Source organism: Phyllopteryx taeniolatus, chromosome 15, assembly GCF_024500385.1.
Source record: "Phyllopteryx taeniolatus isolate TA_2022b chromosome 15, UOR_Ptae_1.2, whole genome shotgun sequence".
Classification (NCBI taxonomy): domain Eukaryota; kingdom Metazoa; phylum Chordata; class Actinopteri; order Syngnathiformes; family Syngnathidae; genus Phyllopteryx; species Phyllopteryx taeniolatus.
Window position 1 is genome coordinate 16,952,409 of NC_084516.1, and position 24,207 is coordinate 16,976,615.

General features: G+C 40.8%; 1 protein-coding gene across 3 annotated transcripts in view; it reads left to right on the forward strand.

The window, feature by feature from the left end:
* The window catches only part of LOC133490224 (astrotactin-2-like), a 286,520-nt gene that overhangs the window by 53,483 nt on the left and 208,830 nt on the right, over positions 1-24,207 (forward strand). For all 3 annotated transcript variants that reach the window (XR_009792133.1, XM_061800017.1, XM_061800018.1), the window contains exon 2: positions 350-537. Coding sequence is in view for 2 of the 3 variants with exons in the window: in XM_061800017.1 (XP_061656001.1) it covers positions 350-537 (188 nt within the window). In the remaining variant the exon portion in view is untranslated. The remainder of the gene's footprint in view (positions 1-349; positions 538-24,207) is intronic.

Here is a 24,207-nt window from a genome sequence, read left to right on the forward strand (position 1 = left end):
TGATATGAAGAGAACTGCGATTCATTCATTATATTGTTTTAATGCTTGAACCACTTTTTGATTCACTCAAAGGTAGACAAATCTCTGACTAATACTGACTGCGGGATCTTTATCAGCGTACAGATTCTGCGCATTGACGGTAATTCTTCCTGAGCTGTTATGACGTTTCCAATCAGCTAATTCAAAGGTTACCCAGCTCACGCCTTGATGTTCTGCATCAGCACGTAGCATTAGAAAAGCACACGTCACATCCCAAGACTACCCTGGTGTGCCTCTAATGAGCTCAGTTAAATGTCAGTTTCTAAACGACCCCCTTTTGTTTCTTGGTGTCCCCTCTCTCGCCTTGCAGAAATGTCGGGCACGGCGGAAGACATTTCACAGGTGCACTGGAAGCAGCAGTGGCTGGAGAACGGTACACTTTACTTTCACGTGTCCATGAGCGAGTCAGAGGCGGTTTCCCAGACCACGCAGGCCTCGGCGCGGGAACCTGTGCACGTCACACATGAACACATGCATCTGCTGCACATCTCGGTTATGGTAAGTAGGAAAAAGTTTGATATTACCTCTACTGAAGTTATTCATTTATTCTGGGGGAAAAGAAGGAAATGACCAGGAAGTAACACACAAAAATGAATGTACAAAACGACATTTTACTCAATGCTATCTGGTTTTACTACTCTGGAACGTGTTAACATTCTTATCTGGATATTTGAGTGATCAAAGTACCCTTTGTACTTGAAATGACTATAACAATTTTTTGGTTTATTAGCGTTTGGTTCAAAAAGGAAATTCTCTAAAGGTGGATTTCACTTCAGCATTATTCACTGCCTATGGTGCACTTTTTAAATATAATTTAATCCATGGAATAATTGTGCTTTTTTAACAGTTCCGAGCTGTCTCTGAGATGCTTTCATCCAAATACCGCAATTATCTTTTTTGACCCTCACATATTTTGAGGGGGTGGTTCTGTCTCATGCAAACTAGCCACTGCTTACCCCGCCCACCTCTACTACATGAGAACAACTTTTGTTACCATGACAATAGGGATCCCGAGTCAGAAAAAAAGTTGAGCGAGAGCGCAGGTAAGCAAATTACATTTATCAATTAGTTTATTGTAGCGGATCCATTATATGGTGCATGCAGCGGACACCGCCTATTTGTGATGTCACAATGTGGCAGTCAGAATGGCTCACTCACAGACATTTGGGAAATAATCATAATCATAATCATAATTAAAGACAAAGAATATTAACACAAAGTTAAGCTTCATGGGCCTGAATTGTCTCAGAAATTACCCCCCCCCCCCAAAAAAAATCATCATATCAAATACTTTCAGTTTAATATTCTCCATATTTTATTATGAACCATTGAACACAAATATTATCCTGATGAGCTGTAGCACCAAAACCCTTGCCAGTCACCAAAATGTCAACTCAAGCTCAAATCAAGTTGTCACAACCTGCTACCTGATGTCACGCCATATCTTCACTTTGTCCCGTGTTCAGGCTGTCCCTGTGGCGTGACACATGGTGGGGACAAAGTGCGATAAAGAGGCGGAAGGTGGGAGTGAAGGAAGAGTTGGGGAGAAGGATTGACAGTTGACTGCCTAGAAGAATAGAGTCCTCACACTGCAGTCTGGCCCTGAACTGACAGTAGCATACATAATGATGTTCACTCGAATAGCCAGAGGACACCTTCGGGCTGCTTAGGCCAAACAGCCACACGTTCCCATTCCGACTGCCTCTGTGTGATTCCTCATTGGGTTTCAGCCCCTCTTCCTGCATTGGAATTCTGACACTCTGGAACAGTCTTCCTCTGTAAAGTTGCCTTTTTATAGGGCAGAGACCTTGAATCACACATTTCTATTTCCTCAGTGCCCTAATTCCTGACACACCGATAACACTGATGCATAAGATTTATGCTCAGGATACTTAATAAGCGTTCTACGATAAGACAACATTGTAGAAGGTCCCATGTTTACAGCGGAGTCCTCTTCTCACAGTGGCAACGTAACCCGTATTTGGACGGAACACGGTGTAGTCTATCTGACATTTACCTATGTAGTAAGTTTTTGGATAAAAAGAAAATAAAAAATCACTTGGCCATGAATATAAAAAAGGTATTTTTACATTGCAGTGCAAACTACTAGTTAACTGCATGCTTTTTGTAACCTCGAAACCTCACGTCAGGACCATCGTATGCTACTCTTCCTGCATACATTTATACCTCCCTCAATCTCTCTCACTCCCTCCTTAAAAGACCAGAGCATCACACAACCCAAGGGACTGTTTTTATTTATTTATTTGTTTTCTTACCATGTTAGATGGTAGAAGTGGCACGTTATATAAAACTGTTGGTCTGTTTACTTTTGAATATAGGATAATTGACGGTTTCCACTGGTCTGGAATTTAATTGAAAGTAAAACACGTGTTTTCAAGAAAAAGATCGAACATAGCCGACTCGAATGTTTGAGTCTCGGCTTTGTGAATATTGTCACCTCAAAATGACGCTTGAAGTGATAGTCCTACAATTGCACTTTGTTAAAAAAATCTATCTGTGTTTGTAGTATCCAATAACAATGCTTGTCAGGATACAGTAAATGCTTGTTTATCGACATCCACAAGGTGGAGTTGGTCGATTAGAGCAATTTGAGAGTGAATGACAGAGGATTTGATGCAAGTATTGATTGTTTTTGAAGGAAATCTGGGCGTCAAAAGCACATTTTTACATCTATACAGTTTGCCTGTAGGGGGTGCCTACAGGAATCTCTGAAGGGCCAGATTTGATCCCAGACAAGACGTTTGGTCAACCTCTGACCTTCTGGACTTAGGTTTGTAGAGTTTTGTCTTTTATGGTGAGTAGTAAGTAAGTAACATTTGCTCCACAGTCCATTTGTTTGTTCTTTCTCTATAGTCATTCAAAACACAAGTGGGGTTTAAAATAAAGTTCCGACAGATTTTGTCCCATTGCCGCCAAATTTGAACCACATATCCTAGACAGATGAGCGATGCTAAATTGTCAAACATTTGAGTGTTTCGTCATTGCGTGTAAGCACAGAATTTGTGTCTCATTTGTTCTTTCCATTTTTAATTGCCAAACAAAAAATGAAAAGGTGACACGTTTTTTCAGTCATTGATTAGCAAAACTGCTCCTCAAAGAAAAGCTTTGTCAAAATGATTTCCTGTCTTTTTCGCTATGGGTTGTTAAGGAGTTTTTTGTGGGTCTACTCATATTTTTTGGGGTCATGTCTGTGTTCCTTAACTGCAGCATAAACATGCCTGCAGAATTTTGGGAGTTTCTGAGGATGCAAAAGTCTTCGGAATAGCAATTTATTTGGCTAAAAATAACTATGATATGAATATGAATACACTTAATTCATACGTTTAGTATGGCCCTTGGCGTAACATCACCGATGGTAGGAGTTGATGTTTTGTCCAGGGTATATAAATGGGAGAAAATGTAGAACTGGTCCTCCTTTTTGCTGCTTTACCAACTTCCAACTTCTTTCTTGATGAAAGACTTTCTACAACATTTGTAAGCGTGTTTTGGGAACTTTTGTTCTAGTTAATCTCAACGGAATTTCCAGTATGCCAGTAAACATTTCATAGCAGTAAACCGTCAGTTGTATAATGTTATTATTATTTAATTTTATTTTTGAATTGGCATACTAATTTGATGGATGTGCTGAGCTCCACAGTGATGTTACAGAATTGATAGGTTAGCATTCTGTACCTCCTGTCTTTTGTCTGTAAACGGAGAAGATGATTTATACAATTTTTGCATTTCACGCAGCGATAGAGAGGGGAGAAGCAAAAGAAAAGGAATTCCTTGGATGAATAAAATCCAGCAGCAGTCAGTTCATCTCTGGAAGGCTTTGGTTCCCCTGCCGGTATAACCAAAAGCCCATGCTCCATCTCAAAGGTGCACTGGTGCAACCTTTACTCTAGAAACTGCACTGATGAAATCGAAAAAAATTAACAATAAAAAAATAATAATAATAAAGTTCAGGTGACATTTAATTGGATTTTATTGTGCAAAATTTTTTAATGTGAAGACATGCCAATCAGGCACTTTGGAGGCAGCCGTGTGTGAGGTTTTTGAGTTCACTGGGAGGACCCGTTGTATTTTACCAAAATGAGATGCGATAATGGAGTCTTTCGTATGCTACATTACAAAAGACAATCAGGCATTCTGTGAGATTGCAACGTAAAATGGGAGTTAGACATGTTCCATTGACTACCTGGTAACACTGCCAGTTCACCAACTAAAGTAGCAAGGAAAAATAAAACAAAAAGAAACTCCCAATCTTTTATAAAGCCCTCCGAGGGCCATACTATTTGTGGCTGTAATATTTGTGGGCTTTATACTATATAACAGTTCCTCTGAGATTTTCTTTTTTTTTTTTTTAGGATCTACTTTTGCTAAGCCATACCCACAAAACACAGAATGGCCAGTCACAGCACAGCACAGATGAGAGGTCCCACACTTTCCCGGTGGCACTCTATTTAATTATTATTATTTTTTAAAATTAAATTACGTTTAAAAATGCTTACATACATGTTGGTGAATACATTTATGTTTGTGATAAAAAGCTTTTCTTTATGGGCCTGTTACCTCTGTGGAGCTCAGTGCTACAGGCTAAATTAGGAATGTACCGTAATTATTTTCTTAATGAAAACAATTTTATAGTAAATAAAATAAAATAAATAATGGTTTACATTGTTTGTGATAATAACTATAATTACCTTTCCGAACTAAATTAATTCAAGATTATGGGCCCTATTTTTGTGAGCGGTGTATGTCGGGTGCGGTGGGCGGCGCAACTGTGCACTGTGTTAGCTCAGCGTTGGTAATTTCATAGACCAGCGCTGCCTGGCAATTCCAAGACTGGGTGCGCTTCACCACTCTGGCTGTGTTTACAGCTGACTTCATTCGCTGGCAATCAAAACAGCTCCTCTAGTTCCCTTTAAATGTGGTGCAATGACCGCCCCGACTGAGCCATCTCTGTGCAGAAAAAGAGGATGCGCGATTGCAGCTATCTGTGCGTAAGTGGAGCATTTTTACTGCTCTTGGCCAGTGTGGCAACAGACAATGCGCCTCATTGCGTGCCTATGCACAGATTTGTGCTTAAATCACGCGTACTCACCTTTGATGCACAAATCTATGATTTATTAATATGTTCATACTTTGCTTTGCTCGTACTCTGCAAACAAATTTAGAACCTCCTCAGACCAAGCGTACGCACACATAATTCTGTATTTCAGCGTACGAAAAAACGTCAGACACACATCTTTAACCCAAGATGCACAACAAATAAATAACAAAGAAAAGAACACTTTTCATCACGTTCCATTCAAGTGCGTGTACAGTGCGTGCATTTATATGTGTGTATTTCCCCTGGCCGTTGCAGCTGTCTTCATGCAGGACATGTGATCAGACTGCTCGCATTTCATAGTTTTTCCAAGGCTTCAGTATTCTTTCTAATCCAAAGGAAAATAAAATTGATATATTTTGCTGTGATTCTGCATGTGCAAATGTGATGTAAATTCATCTGACCTCACACACACACACACCGCCGCTGGGGTGGTTGAATCGGCATATGGCTCATATTTTCATGAATCTTATCTACTACAAATGCCTCTTTGCTTTGTGCCACATTCTCTAAATTAGCTTCCGAATTAAAGATGATTAACATGATTATTGGGCGATATGTTATCCGTTTCCATGTTTAGCAAGCTTTCTGATGATACCAACTTGTTGAAGGATAGGATAAAGATTAAAAATGTTATGGAAGTTTTGAAACAGCCATCACTTCTGATTACTCTCCCTGGGAAAGTAATGCGTTACTTTGCTCGTTACTCAAAATGGCGGCATTTTTGGAGTAACGGCATCGCTGGTTCACGGTAGTTTTCAACGTGGCTGCTCGGGAACATAGTTTAAATGTAGCTTTAGCTAAGAAGGCTAACTACCCCGAACCAAAGCAAAGTCGACGAAAGTGGCAGTTTTTAAATGACTTTTTTTCTCCAGCTGGCCATTTGCCCACGGTCGTGTTTTACTTTCGAGCGTCCGTGGTATGTAAGGATGAGAGACTATTCTCAGCCAAGCACGTCCTACACGCCTGAAATGGCCTTATTATAATTAAACAGTCACGGTGATGTATGGTCCTCGGTCATTGAGGAAGAAGAAAACTGTGGAATCGGGGGGCCGAAGAGATGAATGTTTGGCGTGCTACTTTTTTAATTGCTCCGAGCTTTAATTGTTTGAGTCACCTCTGTACACACGCAGTTTATTGCACCATATGTCTAATTAAAAGTGCACACTGGCCGCTTTGCTTGAGTCTGCCATTAAAGCTTCGAGATGAAGAATTATTGAACGTGATTGGCCCTTATTGTTCTAATATGGTGCATTAATGTGCTCTTTGTTCGAGGGACGCGTTAATGTTGAGGCACTGGGGTTAAGTGGATCAAGTCAGTGGCTCAATTCCAAAGCTTTTATTTTTTACAAATATATATATATATATATATATATATACTGAGGATTGGCTGGCAACCAGTTCAGGGTGTACCCCGCCTCTGGGATAGGATCCAGCACGCCCGCGACCCTAGTGAGGAGAAGCGGCTCAGAAAATGGATGGATGGATATATATATATATATATATATATATATATATATATATATATATATATATATATATATATATATACACACACACACACAGTATTTTTAATTGTATTTTTACAGTAATTTTTTTCAATATCTTTGTCAGGATTAAAAATGTTTGCTGTAGTCATTTTACAATTAGAAAAGAAGCTAGGTAAAGTACTTCAACTCCACTCCCCTCCAAAGGTATTGGAACAGTGAGGCCATTGTTTCTTTATTTTTGCTGTATACGATAAACATTTAGGTTTGACATCAACTTATTAATTCGAGACCAGAGATCAACAGTTTATATCATAGGTTTCAAACTCAAGGCCCAGGGGCCAGATGGGGCCCAACACATCATTTTATGTGGCCTGCGAAAGCAAATAATGCTCGTCATCTTCCGTCATTTTTGCTAAAATCTGTACCCACATTGTCATAATAATAAACATCCATCCATCCATCCATTTTCTGAGCCGCTTCTCCTCACTAGGGTCGCGGGCGTGCTGGAGCCTATCCCAGCTGTCATCGGGGAGGAGGCGGGGTACACCCTGAACTGGTTGCCAGCCAATCGCAGGGCACATACAAACAAACAACCATTTACACTCACAGTCATGCCTAGGGCAATTTAGAGTATCCAATTAATGCATGTTTTTGGGATGTGGGAGGAAACCGGAGTGCCCGGAGAAAACCCACGCAGGCACGGACGGGGAGAACATGCAAACTCCACACAGGCGGGGCCGGGGATTGAACCCAGGTCCTCAGAACTGTGAGGCTGATGCTCTAACCAGTCATCCACCGTGCCGCCTAATAATAAACAATATTGAGATATTGCATTTTTCTGTTACCAAACCCTTCTTCTACATTAACTTAAACAATATTTGAATAAACTATTATCCTTGTCTTCTGATTTCAAGACTAGTTATCCCTCAATTTGTTGTGTAATGGTAATAATGTTTTGGTGATTAAACATTTATATGGTTCTCAGTTCCCTCTGAGGGAAATCCTAACTACAATGCGGCACGAGACAAAAAAGAGTTTGACACCCCTGGTTTATATCTTTTATTTACATCTGCATCTGATACACAACTTAGAATATAGCTCCTTTTGTTTTGTTCATCACAATAAAGGTCCCTGCTCAGTACTGGAGTTAGGCTTCTGCCAGCGAAGACTACATTTATATTGGTTAGAGGAATAGTCAACATGAAAACCAAAGAGCTGTATTGGAGGAAAAACAAGATTTGTGAAGCTGTAAGAAGATGGAAAATCAACCAGCTATTGCACAAACATTTTAAAAGCATTTGGAATGTCCTGAAGAAGAAATAAACCGCTGGTATACCTATACTAACAGGGTGAAATAGGTGAATATGAGGCTTTGTTTTTCATTTTCCATCTCCTGTGATGTTGGAATAAATGTCACAAAAAAAGCTACAAAAAAGCTACAAAATTAAAGAAAAAGTATAACACATTAATTTTATGGTACTTGAACTGAGGTCGACGGTGGTTAGGAAACTGAGGTTTTGTCCAGTGTTCGACTAAGGGTTCCAGTCTTTGATCATTTACACCCTATCACAAATAACGAACCGTGATAGATTCTTCTGAATCTCGACCACATTTCACTCTTCCATAACTCCTCTTCAAACAATACAGCAATGTCAAAATGTGGTAAATGCAAAATTTAAACTTGAGAAACTATTTGTTGTTATGGTACCTTGGTTTTATTTGTTGGTGTATTCATACAGCTGAAAAAACAATGTAGATCTTGCTTTATTTCTTCAATTGGTAAGAACATAACATTAGCGGAAAAAACAGGGAGTATGGATTCATGACATACAGAAAATCGTTGGGCATAATAATCAAGTGAATTCAGTCGATTTTGTGGAATTCAATTAATCATACCTTGAAGCAATTGAATAAAAATGGAGTGCATTACTTAACTGATTCTACGAGAGGCACCATTGATTCCCTCTCAAGTAGTTTGAAGGCGTGACATGAACTATAGAAAGTTGAGTTGCATCCACGCTGTGGCAGCTACTCAAGGCAGCATCCTATATGGTCATATTTAAAACAATACCAATTAATAGGGTGACTCCTCATTAATTTTTCCAATATCTTCTGAAGACCATGTCCATGTAGATGTACAATTTAGATTATGATCGGTGTGTTATATGTTAATGTTAGATGAAAAAAAAAAAGGTTTTGGAATAGCAACAGTAAAATTGTTTCTTTTTCCATTATTTCCTATGGGATTTTTTTTTGCGTGTGACCTATCATTGTTGGGTAATCTACGTATGAGTGGTGTTTTGTGGTAGATGTATGCATGGGAACTGTTGCACTTTTACATTTAATGCCCTGGCGGGCTCATTATTTATGCTGCCTAAGTAGCGTTATATGAGTTACAATTAAAGTTTTTGCGGCTCTCGTAAAGGCTCTGTGACGATGACGCGGTATTGTTTATGTCATCAATCTCACTTGCGCTTGTTAAATTGCTATTGGGTTTAATCATCCCCTTGCAGTGGAGGCTTTTTGCTTGAGTGATGGCACCAAGAGCAGTCACCTTCACTTAGCTAGCACGACTCTTGTATTTCTCATCAACACTCACAGCGGTCAAGGTTAGTCCGCTTGGGATTATCTGAGCTAGTATGTCACCACCGTCTTGTCAGACATGCTTAGTTGCTTTCTAAACCACTCATCCAGTGAAAAAAGAGAATGGGCCTCAGTACTTTACAGTTTTACTTTACTTTATTCTCATGCTCATGTGGATGGTGCACATAGGGAATAAGACCCCTAAACCAGTGGTTTCCAAACTATGGCCCGGGTACCGTTTGCGGCCTGCAACGTACAAAAATTAACAATTGACACAGGCTATGTCAATTGCGTGCGTTTTACTTCTGACTTTCCACACTAGGAGAAAGAGAAGGAGAAGGAATAAGAATAAGAATTATAATTTATATATAAGTATTTTATATATATAAATATATATAATTACAATTCATTATAAGAATAAGAATTAGTTCTCATTTCTCACTCCCTTGTATCTCAGCAATCAGACATTAGGTAAGACAGTCCTCGGAATTGCATTTGTAAATTAAAGACAAGATGGCGCCTACCTGTGTAGTCGTTTCGGTTACATGCTCTCAAGTAATGCCTATATTTCTGTGTTTTTCGTTCGTCTTTGGAGACATGACGCGACTCACTTACACAAGGGAAGACTTGCTAAACATTAGGGAGTCTACCCCAGACTTTCTTTCACCAACTTTCGCAAATCCTCTCAGTTTTTTCCATGTGTTACTCACCGGGGGTGGCGGCTGCAGTCTATGTGTATGGAGGCGAAGGCGACGAAGAGGGAAGCGCGCCGGCATCCAAGTGTAGCTCCGCAAGAGAGGATACAGATTGGCGTTCCCGTTAATCCACCTCGCGAATCTATGCTCCCTACCCAACAAAATGGACGATGCGTTGACCATCCACAAACAGGATGTGAGACGCATCCAAAAGATCAACAAAGTGGCAGGCAAAGAACTTGTGTCCCCGTCCTGCCTCAAAGTCTGCGCGGACCAGCTCGCTCCAGTCGTCACACAGATCTTCAATAGATCTCTGGAACTGGGAGAAGTGCCATGCTGTTTCAAACGCTCCTGCAAACCTGCAATCTCGGGTCTGAATGACTACAGGCTAGTCGCCCTGACATCTGTGGTCATGAAGTCCTTTAAAGGTCTCGTGCTGGACCACCTCAAGAGCGTCACAGGTCCTCTGCTGGACCCCCTGCAGTTTTCCTACCGAGCGAACAGGTCTGCGGATGATCCAGTCAACTTGGGACTGCACTTCATCCTAGAACATCTCGACAGTGCAGGGACCTAAGCAAGGATCCTGTTCGTGGACTTCAGCTCAGTGTTCAATACCATCATCCCTGAGCTCCTTTCCTCCAAGCTTCTCCAGCTCAGCATCTCACCTGCCCTCTGCCAGTGGATTTACAGCTTCAGGTGAGGGTGGGGGGGACCACCTCATCCACACGCAGCATCAGCACTGGGGCGCCCCAAGGTTGTGTCCTCTCTCCGCTGCTCTTCTCTCTCTACACGAACGACTGTACCTCAACGCACCCGGCTGTCAAACTCCTGAAGTTTGCAGATGACACCACTGTCATCGGCCTCATCAAGGAAGGAGCGAGTCTGTATATCGACAGGAAGTGGAGCGGCTGGAGCTGTGGTGCGGGCGGCACAACCTGGAGCTAAACACGCTCAAGACTGTAGAGGTGATCGTGGACTTCAGGAGCCATCCTTCGCCACAGCTGCCCCTCACGCTGTCCAGCTGCCTTGTGTCAACCGTCAAGACCTTCGAGTTCCTGGGAATTACAGTCTCTCGGGACCTGAAGTGGGAGATCAACAATCAACTCCATCCTCAAAAAGGCCCAGCACAGAATGTACTTCCTGCGGCTTCTGAGGAAGCACGGCCTGCCACAGGAGCTGTTGAGGGAATTCTACACAGCAGTCATCAAATGAGTCCTGTGTTCTTCCATCACAGTCTGGTTTGGTGCTGCTACAAAAAAGGCCAAACTCCGACTGCAAACTCCGACGGACAATCAAAACCTCCTTTCTATGCACCACGCCCCTAGAAAACCTTTGAGCCTGATTTACTTAAGGATTACGTGTATAAAAACGGATGTAAAGTTGATTGCCAGCAGATGTCAAAGCTGATCTCCTAACCAGGCGCAACCAAGATTGTGTCTGCCAAACACACAAAATTTCCGCACAATTCATTTTGTGCGTTCTGGGAGGAGTATATGCATATAGATGAATTCAGCACACAGAATATGATTTATCAAACCAGAGACAAATTGCAATGGCGGATTTTGCGTCTTTTTTAAATACCGGGTTTGAAAGGCAGGTACAAACCAGCACACAAAGCTGTCCAGTTCATTACTAAGTTTAGCTTTTACTTATAGTATTTAGACAATTGCAGAGGGAGGTAGGGAGTCCTTAATTATCATATGATGTTAGCAATTTATTCACAATTTGTCAAAATTCAGCTAAAGAAGAAGAGTGAAGCAGGTTGCTGATCAAATTAGTTGCCTTTCTCCTCAGAACACGCAAGCACCCGACATTGTGGAGGAATGACGTCAGTCTACTGAAACGTTAAAGCCATCTACGCATAACATGAGATTTTTGATTGCACATTAAATTTTTTATATTGCTCGAGGAGCTCATTCACAGCATTCGGCAAAACTATATATCCAACTGTTTTAGCGACAGAGCTCAAATGGGCTTGGCAGGTATTTCATTAAGGATGTTGTGTGAATGATAGCGTCGAAGAACTGAGACAGTTACATTATTACTACAATGTTATTTATCTAAAACATTGCCTGTACAGTCAATGATGCCTGCCTGTACAGTTTCATGATGTCGAAAGTTAAACCCTGGGAGGGCTCATTGACATTACTTGTTATTTACTATGTTAAAAAGTGCTGAGAAATCTCAACCAGTGCACTGGAATGAATTTTGTCCAAATAAAATGATACAAGTTTGGAGAAAAACATAAAAATGTAGCTGGTTGAGATCCCAAAGTACAACACTGGGCGGTGTTTGTATTGAAGAAGAAGAAGAAACACCTTTATTGTCATGAACATGCATGCACATGAAATTTGTTCTCTGCATTTTTTCCATCGCAGTGAACACACACACTTGTTAGTGGAAAACACTGGAGTAGGGGGCAACTGAAGCACCCAGGGAGCAGTTCGGGGTATCAGTGTCTTGCTCAAGGACACCACAGCCATGAGTCCGGGGGATGGTCCGGTCAGGGTCTTGAACCTAGGTCCCCTGCAGTGGCAGGCAATGATCTTAACCATTGGGCCACGGCTGCCCATAACCTTCAACTTGAGTGACAATCAGACTTTTTTTGAATATTTATATTATAGCATTTCCATGCAGCAGCTGTGTCTTTTCACAGTGCAAGTATTTTCCTTCCCACTGAGCATTGATATGAGGACAATAGTACACTTGGGGCAGCAGCGAGAGCCCAATTTCCTTCATTACTCCACAAGGAGGACAGTCGTCTTGTTACAGAGCACTGTTCACCTCACTCTGAATGACAGCACGTGCATATACAGTATCTGAAGATATTATTCAAGTGTTCTGTTATGCTGGTTCTACTTATAATAGTTGTAAAATGGGGGTTAGGGGGGGGAAGAGATAGAAATACATCCTGGAGATGCTCCCTGGCACACGTCCCACATTTTCCCATTCACAGCTGCTGTGCTTCCCGAGTTAAGAAGGGACTCATCACATGGTTTGGTGCGCTGATATGGCTTCAAGGACTGTGCCGCTGTCGCAGTGGCTCGGCTCCAGTGCGGAAGAAAGAGTGAGAGAGGGGTGTACCTTTTAGACAAATCCCTGCCTTACCCCTGGCACAACCAAATGGACAGTGAAGTGGCACAAGTCCCTTGGCATATGGATGTGCTGTATTGAGTACTAAGTTTAATAATGCATAGTACCACATGTTTCTTTATACTCTGGAAAGGAAGGACACATTAAGTGGCAATGGAGTCCTTGACTTTCTTCTGCTGTGTTTACTATGTCTAAACCTATTGGATTGTTTTAAAAAAAAACTTTTGATGACTTGCATTTACAACCCCAATTCCAATGAAGTTGGGATGTTGTGTTAAACATAAATAAAAACAGAATACAATGATTTGCAAATCATGTTCAACCTATATTTAATTGAATACACTACAAAGACAAGATATTTAATGTTCAAACTGATAAACTATTGTTTTCAGCAAATAATCATTAACTTTGAATTTTATGGCTGCAACACGTTCCAAAAAAGCTGGGACAGGTAGCAAAAACGACAGAGAAAGTTGAGGAATGCTCATCACCTGTTTGGAACATCCCACAGGTGAACATGCTAATTGGGAACAGGTGGGTGCCATGATTGGGTATAAGAGGAGCTTCCCTGAATTGATAATTAATTAAAAAAAAGAAAAGCTTTTGGAGAATACCACACCGACAGAACCCGACTGTCAGGGCCAACCTAACCAAACTGTGACTACTCATAGTGGTTGATCACTCGGCTCATGCTTCAATCACGAATGCAGCGAGCTCTGAGAACTATTGTGAATTGCTGTAAATATTGATGACTTCCCCAAGGCTAGGGCAGCCTGTCGCTTCCCCGTGCGTGGCTGTTGGTGAACCATCGCGACTCCATACAGTCCATTACTCGCCGTAAGCATCAGTAGCAGCGAATGAGGAGGGAAAGCTTCAATCTAAATTAACGATATAAACGATAGAGTAAGGCGAAGTTTTTCTTCCCTCCTTTTTCTGGGGACTGACTGGGTGTTTGAGTCAAGGGCATGTTTTTTTTTATTTTTTTATTTTATTTTATTTTTTTTATAAACCTGTCCTGTTCAGCTGGATGGCCTTGTAGAATGGTGGATCTGTATGCCTTTTGTGCTGGAACAGTTTTGCTGTGCAACAGGGGAGTTTGAAATACTCCCTCTAAATGTTTTAATTATTTTGTTTATCAAAAATGCATCCAGACAGAAAAGGGCTTTAGGGGACAGACAGAGCGACAGAGTGGACAAGGGGATTTGGGGTGAGACCCACAGCAGAACAATAGTTAGACAGTCTATATATTTGAGCAGGAGTAACATTACAACAGTCAAATCATGTTCTTAATTGTGGATGGGGGGAGAGGAGGACTCACCCGGTGAGAACATGCACTAACTAACCAAGAGAACAAGATTTGAGTGGACAGAAAAGGGCAGGACAGGACAGGATGTGGGAAATGAGCAAGGCAGTGCTACTGACGAGTGGTGCGGTGGGATTCTTTTTAGTGTCAGGTTTAAAAACCTGTAAGAACCTGTGAGTTGATATGTTAGTATAACCTGTGTTGTTATTAGTGGTCCCAGCACAAGTAATTGAAGGCTACAGCGTATCTATCGAACTTATTAGTGAATCACATGCATGTTAATCAACTGGTGTACGGAGTTGCTGAGCCGGCACATTGAAGAAGGTTGGGCCGGCCAAGCCAGTAAGCCCATCCAGCAGGGGGCAATCAATACAGATACATGGATTGCATCCACCGGCAAGGTGTACGAGTGGTTAGCACATCAGAAGAAGAAGAAGAATCATCTTTTATTGTCATGAACATGCATGCAAGCACACGAAATTTGTTCTCTGCATTTAACCCATCACAGTGAACACATACACATGTTAGTGGAACACACTGGAGCAGGGGGCAGCTGAAGCGCCCAGGGAGCATTTCGGGGTATCAGTGTCTTGCTCAAGGACACCACAGCCGTGAGTCTGGAGGATGTTGGCGGATGGTCCAGTCGGGGTTTTGAACCTAGGTCCCCCACGGTGGCAGGCGATGATCTTAACCATTGGGCCACGGCTGCCTCACAGTTCTGAGGTTATCAATTCGAATGAAGGCTCTGGCCCCGTCTATGTGGAGCTTGTATGTTCTCTCTGTGGTTTTTCTGCAGGTACTCTGCTTCCTCCCACAATCCAAAAACATGCATGCTAGGTTAATTAAAACAATTCTAAAAAAAAAAATACAAATTCCTTATACTGAATGTGAATGTGTGTATGAATGGTTGTTTGTCTATGTGTGGCCTGTGATTGACTGGTGATCAGTCCAAGGTCTACCGCTCCTCTTGCCCAAAGTCACTTGGAGTTAGTTCCAGCACGTCCATGATTTTCTAAAACCTACTGTCGACTCGCCAAAAGGTGGGTTTACATGGAGCCTTCTATTCCGATTGTAATTGGTTTAGAAGCCCAAGACAATCTCTTTCTCATAGTGCTAATACTATTTTAGTAACGTTATGGCTATATTCCCGGATGTTTTATCTGTGTCTTTTCAGCGTGTTGCTAATACCTCTTCATATTTATGCTCATTTATCATAAAAACACAAAAATGTGTAGCAAAAAATAATTGAAAGCAAATGTTACACAAATATTTTTTTCAAGTAAATATTGCAGTCTTACCAGGTAAATGTCAAAATTCAGATGCAACATTATTACTCTTTTAATACTATGACTTTTTGTCTTGTAAAATTACGCGTTCATTGTCTATTGTAGTAAATCTTTTTCAGATTTATTTTCAGTTTGGCCCTAATACACTCACATTGTGTTCATGTATAGTGTGTGCCCTTGACTGTGTTTGTGTTGCATTTATGTCACTAATATAATTAGTGAAAGCTTTTCAGCACACTTTCATAACTGCGTGTGCAAATGTACTGTGAATTTATAGTTGCTTTGTTTATTAACAATAATTGTATTGCCTCTTTGCATTATATCTACTTACAAACACGGTGCAATGTACGTCAGATTGTCTCTCTGTTTTCTGTCATTATTAAGCGTGTATGCACCCTTAATTGCTGCAATAGGAAAATGAAAACAAAACAATTATTTCAGTGAGCGGCTTGGTCTCTGGGAAGATGTGATTGAAAATATATTAACATTACATATATATTTCTGCAAATAGTGTCTGCGGGTTGTTTATTCATGCCACTGCAGAATATGAAGCAATATTAGTTGTAGAATACAGTTTATTTCAAAATAAAAATGACTCTTCTGCAGTGAAACAGCAACAGACTGTGCCTAACTCCTTGCAACATAAACATTGACACACACAACATTGCGGAGCGACTATATGTCAAAGTTGTTCAAGATGCCGTCTCCACAGAACATAAGATCATTTTTAATACTTGTTTACAGCCCATACTGTAAGGAATCTGAGAGACTGTTTATGTGCTTTGGTAGCTGCTGCTGTTTTGGTTAGCAACAGAGTTCAAATGCAGCAGTTTACTTTTAAATGTCTGTGTGATCAATATAAACTAAGATAAGTACAGTTAATACCCTTTTTTCCTGATGGGTAAAGGAAGTTGTCAATTTTTTTAAGCAGATGATGCAAATGACTAATTGGGACACGCCGTCTATTAGAGCAGTGATTCCCAACCACTGTGCTGTGCCACATACATTTTTAATAATTCAATTTCACTTAATTTGCCTGGAAATTCTTATTGAATATCTCTCTGTGTGTCTTTCTTCAATTCCTGCAAGTTTATCAGCTTTGTGTTCAACTACGTCAAATAGTGGAGCACAGAGTCCAACGCAAACACTGTGAAGTGGCATTCGGGTATTATGCTGCACACAGATAGAATAAATTGCCAACATATCAGATTAGTATTATTGTATATCTGTGACCCGGAAATACGTTAGTGCCACTCTCTGCCAAAACAAACAACAGAACTAACAGACTTTGTCAACGACATTTTAAGTGACAAATGCAAAGGGTTTTTGGAGGCATTGTTCAGTCCCGACGTTCTGTTTTATCTGGTATCTGTTACATAGGGGTCCGTTTTATTGAGCTTCCACTGTATACGTTTTGTGAAAGTTTTGTTTGGTTGTGTAACTTAAGATTTTTCTCCTTTCCTAATTGTGTGCCTTGGCTTAATAAAGATTGGGAAACTTTGTATTAGCGCTATGGTTCTGAGGAAGCAAGGTACTTTAACTGACATTGATTGAATTACTTTTAATGCATATTGCAATTTGTCATTATACAAGTATTGTTTCCTGGTAAAGAGGAAAGAGGAAGGGACCAAAGTCTTGTCATACAAACTGTCAAAATCTGTTCCACGATCTCATTCAGTGCTGCGTCTCATTAATTCATCTCAATTTTTGCCCCTCTGTCAAAAACCCCTTGCAGAGCATTGATTAAAAAACTTGGTGTAAATTTGCAAAGAACATCTATTTAAAATATGTTGTTTTCCCCTCCCCTATGTGCTAAAGATGGCAGATGTGCGCTGCTAGCAGACATTAATGTGTCAAGTGCCAAATAGGAACATCTGTGTGCTTTAATTTGTGTTTAGAGGCTTTATTCCGACCTGTCTGAACCAGTTGCACGTAGCAAACCATCAGCATCATAATTTAGCATTTGCCACATTCCCAGCAAACCTGAAATATGAATTTGTTTGCATGGCTGGGTAGTAGCTTAGAGACTTTTGTCAGTCAGTCAGTCTTTGTAGATTAGTTCAGTCGGTTTTGAAATGACTTTGAAAACCTTTTGCTGTGTATACTTCTTTGCACGGTAAGAAGACTAATTTCACCCGTGAGTGAAGCAAAAAAAAAAAAACGAAGCACTGCAGCAAAGTGCAGACAATGGAGTAGTTGGAGGTACCATACAGTGGGTAGTAAACCTTCATCTGTGGTAACAGAGTTGTCTTTGTAGTGTATTCGTTGCAAGAACGAGGATAACTTGTAAAGCGAAAACACACAATGCAGTGTCCAAGGTCTTTTACACACAATGCAGTGTCCAAGGTCTTTTACACACAATGCAGTGTCCAAGGTCTTTTAACTAAGATGGCAGCTGCAGTGACACACTATACATGAGCCGCCTCATAAACAACAAATATACAATCGTTTACTGTAACTTGGAACACAGCATTACAGAAATAACCTTGTGTAATGAGCCACATGCTCACAAACAAAAAGCAGAACCAATTAAATAAATCACTTTCAAAGTCACCGCAAAGAAGGTCTGTCACAGATTTAAATTATTAATCACATGTTGTGCCATTGCACCCACAAGCGTTTAAGGTGAGTACATTTCTTCATTCTCCGGCTTTGGTGTTGTTGTAATAACAAATGCTGCCCTTTTCTTTTCTCAATCAAAGTCACGCCAAGGGGCTCATTGTCCAGGCTCTCTTATTGCCTTGTTATCAACATGCTGCCCCCATTGGCCCATTGTGACATCGCTATAAATATTGACTTTGCCCTTCTAATCACAGCTTTCTTTGAAATGTCACTGACAAGCTCACTGGCAGTTACTTCAATATGAAAATGATGTTTCCCCTACACACAATGTGGTGTTGGTAGTATGTTTTGTGGGCATTGTAGTCACCTCCCAGTGCTGCTTATATGGTGCAGTTATGACCAAGCTTTGGCGGGGGTACACCCTGGCCTGGGTGAGAGTCAATGGCAAGGCATATAGACAAACAAGGACCACTACTCCTTCTCCTCTTACTACAGTAGTACTAGCTATAAATGACAGTGTGTTACCTCTGAATACTTTTCTCCAGTTTGCCAAGCTTCCCTCTTTAATCCTTTCTGCATGTGTAGTATTTATTAAGTCCTGATGTTCTTTGTCAATGCCGGAATCCTGGCCATGGAGTCTTTTGAAGCAGCTCCTCCTACAGTGATAAGACTCCTACAGTCCATCAATGGCGTGTTTCAGCAACCTTGGAGTACCACAAGAATCTGTCCGAGGCACCTGTTCTTCAGTCTTTACATACAGGAAATGACCTGGCAAGTTGCTGTCTACCAAGCTTCCAACTGTCACTTGCCAGTTGCATGCAGATGACACCGGCTTCCTTCTATGTGCAACCAATGTAAGCTAAGCTGCTAAACAAATGACAGATTTTATAAGTAATATGTGTGAATGTGCATTTACATTTATATAATGTTTTATCAATGCACTCTGTTCCTTTTTAAAAAAATAAATACTATTCAAACTTCAACGCAGAGGTGCATGGTCGTCTGGCAATTATGGTTGTTTCCTCGCTAATGGAGCGCATCATGGAATGCCATTATACTTGGGAAATCTAGCCAAGTGCCATGACAACAGGCAAACAAACAAATGCATGGCATTACCTAAATGTCAAGGCTTCTTATACATTATAAGACTATGTAAAGGCCATTCACATACAGCATTTACTCTGTCTGTAAGTCCTCATACTCTTCTTTAGTTGTTCTTCTTTTTATTTTCTTAATTGCTTTCCTTTTAAAACAGATTTTTTTTTAAAGATTACTCCTGAAATTCTGATGAACACTTCTTAAAATCAGACACATTAAGCCCTTACATGACCTTATTATTTGAACAGACCAAAAACCTAATATTGTTTTAATTTGAAACATTTTTACATGAAAAAACTAAATAAAAAAAATACTCAATAAAATGTTTAAACTTTGAAAACTTAGTGAAATATTAATATACTCACACTAAATACTGAATGTAGTTTTACTTTTCCCACATCAATATTTGACACAATGGCAATTTGAGTCATTTTCATAGAAGCATGACAAAAAGCGTATGACCGTGATGCCTTATTTCCTCAAATAATGGCCCTTATCAATATGTCGTCGGGTGCCTTGAAAAAAAATGCGCTTCTCCCAAAATAGATTCCTCCCATTTTGTCCCTGGAAAAAAGTTAGTGACTGTTATTACCTCAATAACGTTCACATTCAAGAGTAAACAGCTGAGCCCTGTTTGCCCTTGTTTACTAACGAAAACAGTAGCACCTACTCCACAACATGTAACTAGTCTCTCAGATTAATTTAATGTGGAGTTTTACCACATGATATAACTAAACTACCGGTAAGTTCCGTATGCATTGTTAAAGATAATCTTGCATTATGTGACAGAACATCGTTGTCGATGATTAAAATATCAGTAGACTGACATGTAGCCGCTCCACAATATGAATCCACGTTTCTGTACACACACACAAAAATACATCCATCCATCCATTTTCTGAGCCGCTTCTCCTCACTAGGGTCACGCGCGTGCTGGAGCCTATCCCAGCTATCATCGGGCAGGAGGCAGGGTACACCCTGAACTGGTTGCCAGCCAATCGCAGGGCACATACAAACAGACAACCATTCACACTCACAGTCACACCTACGGGCAATTTAGAGTCTCCAATTCATGCATGTTTTTGGGATATGGGAGGAAACCGGAGTGCCCGGAGAAAAGCCACACAGGCACGGGGAGAACATGCAAACTCCACACAGGCGGGGCCGGGGATTGAACCCCGGTCCTCAGAACTGTGAGGCAAACGCTCTAACCAGTCGGCCACCGTGCCGCCCACAAAAATACAATTTCAGTTAAAAAAGATCCGGTCCAATTTTGTGAAACTGCCTCAAATGCCAGGATGTCCTGATCCAGACTAATTGTGTGGTTGCTGCTCACTTATTCCCCCCCCCCCCCCCAACCACCCTCCCACACACACACGCACACAGACACATACACACATATCAACCCTAATTCCCTGTTGTAATTCACAAGGACAGGACTTCAAGACAGCATTATCTTACCTCATATCTCTAGGCTCTTGTGATAGAGAGCAGTGTGGCGTGTGAAAGATGAAGTAATGGCTGATAGAGGCTTAGCGAGATGGGGAAATGCAGGGATGATGGAAACGTGCATTACTTTCTTTCAGCGAGAAGAACAAAATGGAAAGGTTAAACCAATGCTGTAGAGTTAAGCCGGGGGGGAGATTTACATTCAGTTTTTCTATTGCGCCATAATCAGATTTTGTGATTAGACGGCAGCTTTTTGTTCGGTGTAATTTCTCTGGTGATTTTCATGGCCCAGCCTATCTGTCCCTCCTGCTTCCATCAAGAAACTTCACCGTACAAATACTGAGGTTATACACCAATATACAAAATCTTTTTTTTTTTTTTAATACAACCCCAATTCTAATGAAGTTGGGACGTGGTGTGAAACATAAATAAAAACAGAATACAATGATTTGTAAATCATGTCCAACCTATATTTAATTGAATACACTACAAAGACAAGATATTTAATGTTCAAACTGATAAACTTTATTGTTTTTAGCAAATAATCATTTACTTGGAATTTTATGGCTGTAACACATTCCCAAAAATTTGGGACAGGGTCATGTTTACCACTGTGTTACATCACCTTTTCTTTTAACAACATTCAATAAACGTTTGGGAACTGAGGACACTAATTGTTGAAGCTTTGTAGGTGGAATTATTTCCCATTCTTGCTTGATGTACAGCTTCAGCTGTTGAACAGTCCGGGTTATCCGTTGTCATATTTTACGCTTCATAATGCGCCACACATTTTCAATGGGAGACAGGTCTGGACTGCAAGCAGGCCAGTCTAGTACCCGCACTCTTTTACTACGAAGCCACGCTGTTGTAACACGTGCAGAATGTGGTTTGGCATGGTCTTGCTGAAATAAGCAGGGGCGTCCATGAAAAAGACGTTGCTTGGATGGCAGCATATGTTTCTCCAAAACCTGTATGTACCTTTCAGCATTAATGGTGCCTTCACAGATGTGCAAGTTACCCATGCCATTGGCACTAACACAGCCCCATACCATCACAGATGCTGGCTTTTGAACTTTGCGTCCATAACAGTCCGGATGGTTCTTTTCATCTTTGGCCCGGAGGACACGATGTCCACAATTTCCAAAACCAATTTGAAATGTGGACTCGTCGGACCACAGAACACTTTTCCACTTTGCCTCAGTCCATCTTAGATAAGCTTGGGCCCAGAGAAGCCAGCAGCGTTTCTGGGTGTTGTTGATAAATGGCTTTTGCTTTGCAAAGTAGCGATTCAAGTTGCACTGACGGATGTAGCGCCGAACTGTATTTACTGACATTGGTTTTCTGAAGTGTTCCTGAGCCCATGCGGTGATATCCTTCACACATTGATGTCGGTTTTTGATGCACTGCCGCCTGAGGGATCGAAGGTCACGGGCATTCAATGTTGGTTTTCGGCCTTGCAGCTTACATGCAGTGATTTCTCCAGATTCTCTGAACCTTTTGATGATATTATGGACCGTAGATGATGAAATCCCTAAATTCCTTGCAATTGTAGATTGAGGAACATTGTCCTTAAACTGTTTGACTATTTTCTCACGCATTTGTACACAAAGATGTGAACCTCACCCCATCTTTGTTTGTGAATGACTGAGCAATTCAGGGAAGCTCCTTTTATACCCAATCATGGCACCCACTTGTTCCCAATTAGCCTGTTCACCTGTGGGATGTTCCAAACAAGTGTTTGATAAGCATTCCTCAACTTTCTCAGTCTTTTTTGCCACCTGTCCCAGTTTTTTTGGAACGTGTTGCAGCCATAAAATTCTAAGTTAATGATTATTTGCTAAAAACAATAAAGTTCATCAGTTTGAACATTAAATACCTTGTCTTTGTAGTGTATTCAATTAAATATAGGTTGAACATGATTTGCAAATCATTGTATTCTGTTTTTATTTATGTTTAACACAACGTCTCAACTTCACTGGAATTGGGGTTGTGTATATACTGCTAATGTAATGATAATCTTTGCATCAACCATATCCTACTACAGTTCTGCTTACCTTTGAAATACCTTATACCTAATAAGTGCCCCTCAGTAGGTGGCCCTGGGGCCACAGCCTATTTGTGGCCCTTGAACTCTTTAGGGCACTTAGTACAGCACAGTGCGCCGTCTACCAATCCATACATTGCTGGCGGCGCGCAAGGTGGGCGCTGCAAAATCCACGTGTTTTGGTTGGGTCTGCATGTGTATACCAGCACTTGTCTCCATGGCAACAGTACACAGAGAGCCTGTGACTGGGTCACTCAGAGCTCAATTCTGTGAATGCAAAGTTTTAAATTTCACTTTTGTTTTTTGAGAAGTGTGCATATTGTTGACACTTTGCCAGCTGTAGGAACTTATTTTCTGATGTTCCAAGCATGGATGTTCCAAGTTCACTGCTAAGAGAAAAGTGGACAGTAAAAATAGGACTTTTAAAGAATGGACTGGGAAAATTGCACTCATTCTTCCTCCAGCAAGCCCCAATACCCATTGATGTGCCAGGAGACTTCAGCTGTGATGAGTTCCAATTTGGAAAGGTATTACGAGATGAAACATAGTAATTTTGAAGAGACATTTCCTCAAAATTCAGAGGTAAGAACAATAAACAAATTCTCTCAAATTGTCATATCAAGACGCTAGCAGGATTCTTGTCACATCTATGACACAGCAACAAAAAACAATAGCATGCCCACTTAGAGTGGCATGGATTTGGGAAGCACAAGAAGCCATTTTCTTATGCAAAAATAATAAAAGAATGTATGACTGAAGTGATGGAAACAATGTTTGAGGGCAACCAAAAAGAGGAAGTGACAGCTAAGATAACTAAAAAAATCCCCCTCCAAGTTTTATTTAACTGTTTGTTTTAATTTAAGTCAAAATTAAATTGACATCTTATTTTTGTTGTTCTTTGCAATGAAATGGACATTTTGTTTTTAGTATTACATATCATCGCATGTGGCCTGACTATCCTCAGTAAATTGATCTTTGACCAATTGAAGAATGCTTTGTGGCCTTTGAAGATTTGTATTTGAATACCCCTGCCTTATACTGATGTTCATCCATCCATCCATTTTCTGTACCACTTATCCTCACTAGGGTTGCGGGCGTGCTGGCGCCTAGCTCAGCTGAATCTAGTCAAGAGGCGTGGTACACCCTTAAATGGTCATTGATTGCTTTATATTTTTAGTCCAGAAATGTTTTTCATCCAAATATTAGGCTACGGTCAAACTTTCGGGTCAATGCCAATTTTTTTGCCCAAACATCAGATGTTTTTTCATGTCAATGTGAATGAACAGTACAATACCGACTTTTTCAACTCCTACCCAGGCCTCTTTCGTAGGTGGATATAAATTGGATATGTATCCAATGGGACTGCAGTCCGGACGCTCAGGTCGTGCTCATCCGACCTATAGTGTATGTCATCAAAAGGCGAAAAACGTCACAATTGTTCGATAAAACAGA